Source organism: Solanum pennellii, chromosome 2, assembly GCF_001406875.1.
Source record: "Solanum pennellii chromosome 2, SPENNV200".
Taxonomy (NCBI): Eukaryota; Viridiplantae; Streptophyta; class Magnoliopsida; order Solanales; family Solanaceae; genus Solanum; species Solanum pennellii.
In genome coordinates this window covers 16,114,546-16,123,829 of record NC_028638.1, presented here as the reverse complement: position 1 = coordinate 16,123,829, position 9,284 = coordinate 16,114,546, and the positions used below count along the sequence as shown (strand labels likewise).

The 9,284-nt window shown below is 32.6% G+C and overlaps 1 protein-coding gene across 1 annotated transcript; it reads right to left on the bottom strand.

The window, feature by feature from the left end:
• Positions 1-6,239: 6,239 nt before the first annotated feature.
• LOC107010778 (NAP1-related protein 1-like) lies at positions 6,240-7,771 on the bottom strand. Its single transcript, XM_015210057.2, has 3 exons — positions 7,329-7,771; positions 7,158-7,253; positions 6,240-7,069 (listed from the first exon to the last, which is right to left on the bottom strand). The coding sequence occupies exons 1-3, from the start codon at positions 7,584-7,586 to the stop codon at positions 6,359-6,361; spliced, it is 1,065 nt and encodes a 354-aa protein (XP_015065543.1). The 5' UTR covers positions 7,587-7,771; the 3' UTR covers positions 6,240-6,358.
• Between the last annotated feature and the right edge of the window lie 1,513 nt (positions 7,772-9,284).

The following is a 9,284-nucleotide window of genomic DNA, read 5'->3' as shown; positions in this document are numbered from 1 at the left end:
ATTTTTCCTCACAAATTGCTAAACTCCCAATAAATCTCAAAACTCTTTCAAACCTCTTGATCGTGTTTTGATCTTCTATCTATGTAAGTGCGCAATTTTCTTCAAGCAGATCTATCGCCCTATTTATAGATTTGGACTTCAATCCAAAACCTATTTCAATTAGATATCCTATTTCATATAGGACTCTTGTTTTGTGTGAAAATCCTAGTTCAACTCGAACTTAACTTTGTCGCATCAAGGAAACCTTGTCTATGTAGGACTCCTTCTCTTACATGAATTTGTCTTAAATAGACAACAAAACAGTCTCCTTTATAATCAGATTGGACAACAGCAAAAACTTGACTCCTTCTCCTATTCAGATTAGACAGCGACACGAACTTCGAACCGGACAACAACTTCCAACAACTTGGCTCTGATTTTCTGCAACTTCAACCATTCTTCAACTTTCTGATTTTTGCAGCCTCAACTATTCTTCAACTTTAACTTTGCTGCATCAAGACTTTGTAGAAGTCAACTTGGATTAGATAATATACTGCCACAAAAATTTCCTAAATTAAATAAGAAAACCTTCCACAAAATTTCCTTAATTAAATAAGAAAATATTATTGATTGTGAATTTCTTTTTCAACTTGGTTGTAAACTCTTTTATGAAAGGAAACTTTCTGTACTTGTTAGTTGTTGAAAAATCAATATTTCCACAGCTTTATATCTTCTAATTTGTGAGGTTGACGTTCTCCTTATCCAAGTCAGATTCGGTCTGTAAGGAACATGTCGAGCAACCTGTTTCTTTCATCTGTTCCTGTATTTGTCAATTATCAAAATATTTCTCATTCTAACAAATTTCCCCTTTTTGATGATGACAAACATACATTACGAAAACAACAGATAAGACACACATCTTCACCCTTTTGCCATGTTACTTGTACAACTCCTTAACTTTGCCATAATTCAAAACAACAAGACTTTAACAAATTCTCCTTTTTGACTATGACAAATTTTATCTGCTTGCATTGAATAGGTACACATAACTCATATGCAGCTGCTTCCCCCTTTTGACATCAGTCCAAAAGAAAACACTTGTGAGGCATACACCATACTAAGAGAAATAACTTCGATACTTACACAAACACTTAAAAATCAAGAACTCAGTTAGCTATAACAAAGCGTTTGCACAAACATATGAGATATACATGAACCTAAAACTCAAAACAACATTAGCATTAATCAAAAAGCATATACACCACAAATGTAATCAAAATTAAACATAGAATCAAGCACTTGTGATGAAAAAAAATTTGGAAGTCAAAGGCTAGAGTGGCTAGGTAATATCAAAAGATAAGAGGATAAATAAAAGTCATTTTTCAGCAGCAAAAATATCTTTTGGATTATCAAAATTAGCAGCCTTCTCAATTTCAAAGGTAACCTTGGTCTATGCACGCTCAATCCTTTTTTTTAATATCACTTTTAAGGAATTTGTTCAATCAATCATGTTCCGTCTGCAGAACAATAGTTCACTCATCTTTAATTTCAATAGAGTCAGCAAGAGGAACAAATTTTCTTGAATATCACTTGTAAAGGAACATGTTCTCTCAATCTATTCCTTGGACGTGTATTATTAAGTGCAGCACCAACTATAATTTTTTTTATATCAATCCGAAATCTCAGTTTGTATGGTTTTCAATAGAAGAACTAGGCTCGACATTCCCCCTTACTAGATGCACCCAAGTTGAGCCTAACAAGTGAACTTTGTTCAAGTATAGGGTCTCCAAAATATTCCCCCTCACAATGTAAATCTCGCAAGACTTTACTCAATACAAAAGATTCCCCCTAAGAACCAACACACTCTACTTTCTTAATCTGTATTTATAAGGCACCAAAGTAGAGGTGTCCTCCATCAAATTCATCTGAACCATAGACCATCACATTAGGATAAGCTTTTTAAGAAGATATTTATTTTGGTAGTATTTAGGGCATGAATATCTTTTGTGACAAGTGGAAGAAATAGTTTCAAGTGCATTGACTTTATATTTAATCATGAATAATTGTAGTGCACATACCTTAGATCTCTGGATAATGCTGAATTTTGCTTCAATTTTACTAAGTCTCTCTCCTGTGCTTAGATGCAAATACAATGTTATAGTGCATAAGTAGCATGACTTTTAAAAGTGGTATAGAGACATACAACTTAATGTACTAAACTGAGCATATAATTCAAGATTAGAGGACAGTATGCGCAATGTTCATTAGCCATTTAGAGATACTCATGTGACCTTAATCATCCCCAAGTTCTAAATTTTTCTTTTTGAAAGTCTTTTCCTTGGCTGATCATATTTTTGATTGATTGATCATCTGAGTGCGCATAACTGTTAGATACTGCATAGGTTGGACCTGTTCCTTTCACATGCTTCTTTCAGTCTTTTCCCTTCTTTTTTTTTCAACCCCTTTTCTTTTCAGTCAATGTTATTCATCCATACCTGTTTCCTTTTTTTTTTTTTAATTTCAAGTGAGAGAAATTTCTTCTAGTTTCAATCATGTATCTGAACCAACATGTTCAATTGGTGAATGTTGCCTTTCACTTTTCCTGCAAATTCAAAGGTTAGATTTAGGAACCCAGACTAGCTTGAGTCCTTTGTTTTGATCAAAAGGATAAATAAGATCTCTATAAGCCCACTTGGGCAGATTATTTTTTCTTTGAGTATACCTGTTCCTTTGAACAGTTTTATAAGTTCCTCCTGCATTATTTTCTGCACTAGCTTTGTATTTAGGACAATATTGTTTAGAGTAACCTGAGATACCACAAATAATACAAAACATAGGATTCCCATTTATGGGTTGTTCATATCCTATTCCAATTTAATGTTCCTATTATTGTTACCTAGATGGGTTACTAAGAGGATTTTGTCCACTTATTTGCTCTTTATAGATCACTTCTTATCCTAGTTAATTCAAGATTTATTCTCCTCGAGTTTTCCTTTTCTAATTTTAATTTATTTTTGAGTTTGTCGACCTCAAGTTTTTGGCCAGACAGTTCACCCCCTTTTTCTTTACCAAAAACTTTTAATTTTAGATTCTCAATTCTTAGTACCAGATTGTGAGATTCAAGTTGTTTGATTTTCCCTTGAAGGTCATGTTTGTTCTTATTAAGATCAATGTGCTAAAACTTTAAGCTAGATAAAGAAGCAAGTAGTTGGCTCTTGGTGTTAACAAGTTCTTGAATTGTGTCTATGGAAGCAAGCACTAAGAATGAAAGTTTTTTCTTAGAGAACTTTACTAGTTTATCTTTTAGGTTAAGAAGATTTACCTCAAGTTCTTCAGAGTCTGATTCAAGTTCAGCATCTGATTCTTTTATCGCCATCAAAACAATGTCCTCATCATCATCTTCATACATGTCCGAAGAACCTGTTCCCCAAGCTGCATACATTGCTTGTTCTTTTTTTGTTTTTCTTTTTATTAAAGAGTTCCTTCCTTTCTTTTTCAGTTTTTTCCTTTTTCCATTCTAATTCCCATATTGGGCAATCCTTGATCTGATGATCTGTCTTACCACACTTGAAGCAGCATCCGCTTTGTGGTCTCAAGATTTCTTTCTTTTTGGGATAGTGATTTCTTGCTAGCGTTTAATCCCCCTTTTAAGAGTTTCTTGAAGTTCTTACTTATCAGAGCAAGATCATCATCATCTATGTCAGATTCATCACTTTCAGTTGCTCTAAATCCAAGATTTTTCTTTTTGTTTCCTTCACCTCTTTTGTCAACATTCATCTCATAAGTTTTGAGATTTCCTACTAATTCATCCAAAGTCATATTGGTTAGATCCTTGGCTTCTTTGATTGCAGTAACTTTTATTTCCCATGATCTAGGCAGAGTCCTTAGTACTTTGTCTACTTGTTCCTTAGTGGTGTATACTTTGCCCAAGGATATTAACTCGTTTACAACAGTGGTAAATCTGGTGATCATATCTTGAAGTGATTCTCCGAATTTCATCTTGAAGGCTTCATATTCTAAACAAAGTCTGGCAATTCTGAATTTACGAACTTGAGTTGTACCTTCGTGAGTTAAAGTGTCCCATATTTGTTTTGCAGAGGTACAACTAGAGATGCGGTTAAACTCATCAGGTCCTAATCCACATACGAAAATGCACTTAGCTTTTACATTCTTTCCTAACATCTTGTAATCGGCTTCCCCGTATTTTTCTGTAGGTTTTGGTACCTTATTTCCTTCACAATCAGTAATAGTAGGAGTTAATGGTCCATTAGTAATTCTAATCCATAGTTCGTAATCTTCAGTTTTAATTAAGTCTTCCATTCTTGTCTTCCACCAAGAGTAGTATTCTCCATTAAATAATGATGGTATGTTGATGTGTTGCCCTTTACCATGTCCAAGAGGAGGTGCAGAATTCATTATGATCTTATCTTGAGTTATTAGACTCTTCAAAGATAATCTGCTCTGATACCAATTGTTGGAATTCTGACCCCAAATTCGCCTTAGGAACAAGTTTATTCCATATGTTCCTTTGGAGAATTACAACAGTTACATTTTTGTGAAGCAAGTAAAATAATGACACAATATTTTATCGCGAAAACCCCCAACTCACAAGGGTAAAAACCACGACCTACACCTCTGTAGGATTTAACTCCACTTTATTAAATTTCAAGTCAAAAGATTACAAAGCTATATAACCTAAGGAGTTATAAACTCTAATTCCTAGAGGAATTATAAACTCTAATTTCTAGCTACCCAAGGACACAAAACCCCCCGGTTTTATATCTTTCAATTTTCTTCAAGTTCTACAACTTGTCGAACAACTCCTACTCACAAAACTCAGATTGTAAACAAGACTCTTGAATACAATCTTACAATTTTTCCTCACAAATTGCTACACTCCCAATAAATCTCAAAACACTTTCAAACCTCTTGATCGTGTTTTGATCTTCTATCTATGTAAGTGCGCAATTTTCTTCAAGCGAATCTATCGCCCTACTTATAGATTTGGACTTCAATCCAAAACCTATTTCAATTAGAAATCCTACTTCATATAGGACTCTTGTTTTGTGTGAAACTCCTAGTTCAACTCGAACTTAACTTTGTCGCATCAAAGAAACCTTGTCTATGTAGGACTCCTTCTCCTACATGAATTTGTCCTTAAATAGACAACAAAACAGTCTCCTTTATAATGAGATTGCACAGCAACAAAAACTCGACTCCTTCTCCTATTCAGATTAGGTAGCGACACGAACTTCGAACCGGACAACAACTTCTAGCAACTTGGCTCTGATTTTCTGCAGCTTCAACCATTCTTCAACTTTAACTTTGCTGCATCAAGACTTTGTAGAAGTCAACTTGGATTAGATAATATAATGCCACAAAAATTTCCTTAATTAAATAAGAAAACCTTCCACAAAATTTCCTTAATTAAATAAGAAAACATTATTGATTGCGAATTCCTTTTTCAACTTGGTTGCAACCTCTTTTATGAAAGGAAACTTTCTGTACCTGTTAGTTGTTAAAAAAATCAATATTTCCATAGCTTTATATCTTCTAATTCGCGAGGTTGACGTTCTCCTTATCCAAGTCAGATTCGGTCTGTAAGGAACACGTCGAGCAACCTGTTTCTTTCATTTGTTCCTGTATTTGTCAATTATCAAAATCTTTCTCATTCTAACAAATTTCCTCTTTTTGATGATGACAAACATACATTACGAACACAACAGATAAGACACACATCTTCACCCTTTTGCCATGTTACTTGTACAACTCCTTAACTTTGTCATATTTCAAAACAACAAGACTTTTAACATTATATCAAGTGTATTGAAAGAAAATAAACTTGCAAATTCTATCTTTGATATTACATAAAAAATGTATCTAATTTCCAGTTAAAACGACTTATTTGGACAGCATTGCAACATCTATGACAAACTTACTATCATTTTAGCCAGGAATGTAACCAGCTTCAGTGAGAAACTATAACCTGATTTATGTGTTAAAAATCACATCAAATAATAAACTGCATGTGCGCGCAATGTAAGGCATGCAATACTGTACATAAAGAACCATAAGAAATACTTGTAATGTGCTACAACGTAGTCCATTGTCAGATTAATCAGCGAGCTCACCACAAACTAATTCAGCAGTTCTATATACGTTAGTCTGCTAAGGAAATGAGATCACACATCCGAATGACCTGTTGTACTGATCTTTCTATGGACAAAATATACCTTCAAACAAAATAAAGTTGTAGCGGCAGAATAATACAAAATTATCAACATAGTAAGGTAAACTCACATGAAGAGTGTCGCTGTAATCAAGTTTGTGAATAGTTCAAAACCATTTCTAAGGCATTTGAATAACAAGGACCCAACCTCTAATCATTTTCTTCTACATCTTCACTGTCCTTCACTACCTCATCTTCATACTTGTTCACTGCCACATTATCAACATTTTCTTCATCTGCCTCATGACGAAAACTAAAGAGAGGATCGGACCACAGATCATCCTTGATTATCTCACCGATTTCATCAATATTATCAACTTCACTGAACCACTTAAAGAAGCTTTGTTCATCAACTATCTTGCCTTGTGCCCATTGTATTGGCGATGCAGTAGTTTTAGTACGTCCATACTTCTTCCAAAGCTTTGTATTCTCAAAATATTCATTTGAATCAAAATTGAAGATAATGGTATAACCTGATTTGACATCTTGCGAAACTTGCACTTCGATTGAGCTTAGAAACTCGAAAATCTTGAGGTCCTCTTCGGTACATACAAGCCCACCAAGTAAGTGATGCTTCAGGAAAGCTCTCGACCAAAAACCAGGAATATCTTTAATAATATCTGCTCTCTTCTCATAGAACGGTTGACGAATCGGATTGTACTTTTGTACAACTTTCAACAACTCGCGACTCGCCTCTTTGTTAATCTTCTCCAACTCCTCTTGTAACTCTTGCAACTTTTCAACACAGAGAACGAGTTGATTCCCATCATGATCAATAATGTTGTTGTTTTCATCATCCGCAACTAATTTCTCCATCTTCCTCCTCCTCTTCCTCTTCGGCTTCCGTTTGTCATTCCACATCTTTATTAACCATTCATATATTAGTCCCACGAAGTAAATGAGTTTAGATCATTGTTACTCCTTCAAATTTCTAATAAATTTTGAGTACCTTGTTCAAATCAGCACGTGCATCCGTAATCAGTTTCATATGCTCCACCTTCAAATCCCAAATCTTATTCAATGTCTCTTGTTCAGAAGCAAATTCCTAAAGAGTAACAATACGAGTAATTCATGCATATAAAAAAGAGACAAATTAAAGAGAAGCGACATTGATTTATACCTTGTTGAGAACCCTAAGAACAAGGGTCATGAATAGTTTTTGAATTTGTAAGCTCTTCAACAACAATTTAAATTGGAGAATAGTTGTGTTTCTATGATTTCCTAGAATCCAAACCATAGTTTTCAAAACAAGATTTATATCTTCTGCCATGCTTTTTATATCAAATTCCCAATCAAGTGATCTTTTTTTGCTTTTTTCTTCCATCAACCTGGACCTGCTGCCCTCCATTTTTTCCTTCCACAAACACATATTCATCATACCTTCAGTTTTAGGAACCAAAAAGATTGTTGTGAGTAAAGAGTAGCTCAAAAGTCATAGTATTACATTTCTCTAAACAAAACTAGATATCTATGTATTTCCAGGCATAGTTGATTTAGATACATGCAATATAGTTAAAGTGCAAAGAAGAAGAAATACAAAGATAAGCGGTGTGTAGTAGTAGATATATGAATAGATGGATCCAGTAGCTGGAAAATCAAACTATAATTATACAACTAATGGAAAACAGATACATATGAAAGTAGTTTGTGCATCTGAAGCAGCAAAAATTGATAGACTGAGTATAACTTGATATACACGAGGAAAAGACCCAAATGGTCCCAGTGGGAACAGAACACACAGACTCCAAATGCGACAAAGAAAATATAATCGCTTTCTTTTGAAAGTAAGAAACTCTAATCTACTATGTTATTGATCAACAAAAGAGTCCATTACGTTGAAACACTTTCAAGGTTTTTGGATAAAATTTAATATAAGCAAATTAGTAACAGATATATTGTCGTACTGTTTTTTTTTTGTTCTCCTTGCTTTGAGTTGTTGTTATCTTTATCCTGCCGACTTCAAAGGTTTGTTAATTGAAGAAATAGCAGTAATCTGTACAACATATGATTTTTATCAGTAAACATATGATTATTTTTTTGTTCACCAGATAGTTAACTGGCTGGCGTTTGAAACAGAGGAAGGAGAAATAGGAATATCTTTCAAAATCAAAAACAGAAAGTGAAGAGTCATGTTCATACGTACATACATAGTCATTCAAATCATGCATATAATTTCAAACTATGAGAGCAAAAAGTGTATTAGCACAAAACTCCTTTCCATCTATTTTTTTTATTTTTCTAGAAAAGTAAAAATATTAATAATCGAAAACTCACATTGTCAATGTTTTGAGAGAGAAGCAACTCCAACAAAAAATTAATCACCTACTTCTATCAACTTGTCAAATCTCAATAGTCAAATATCAATAGTCTTATGATTACACCCTCCCTCCGTCACTTTTATTTCTTCATTTTACATTTCATTAACTATATATCTATTTTTAATTTTCATACTTCCCTCCTTTTAGAGTCAAATATTATACAATCTATCTTTTTATCATCTTAATATGTATAAATTATAATGTATATATATTTTTTGATATAATTTTTAAATATTTTAAATTTTTTATTTAAAATATTAAATTAATCTAATATAATTTAGATTTTTAAAAAATGCAACATGACAGTTAAAAGTGACGGATAAAATATAATATTATCATAAAATTAATATTAGTTTTTAAGTCTTACAAAATAAAAATAGAAAGTTATTTTTAAAATAATGAACGAAATTATTATATTATTTCTCATAGGAGTTATAGAGGACAAACAGTATTTACCAACTTAATAAACCATATGTACACTAAAATTTCACGAAATTAATATAGATGGTAATTGATACCACGAAATATTATTATTTATTGATAAGTTAGAGTATTTTGAAATTAAATAAAAATTTCGAAAATTATGTGTGGTTCATAATCAAATAATGGTATTTTTATATATTTCACATTTTATAAATAAAAAATAAGTTCATATTTATTTTTTATAACTAGTAAATTGCGCGATTATTTAAAAAATATAAGATTAATATATAAACAATGTTATAAATTTAGGAAAATAATTATCTATTGGCAAACAT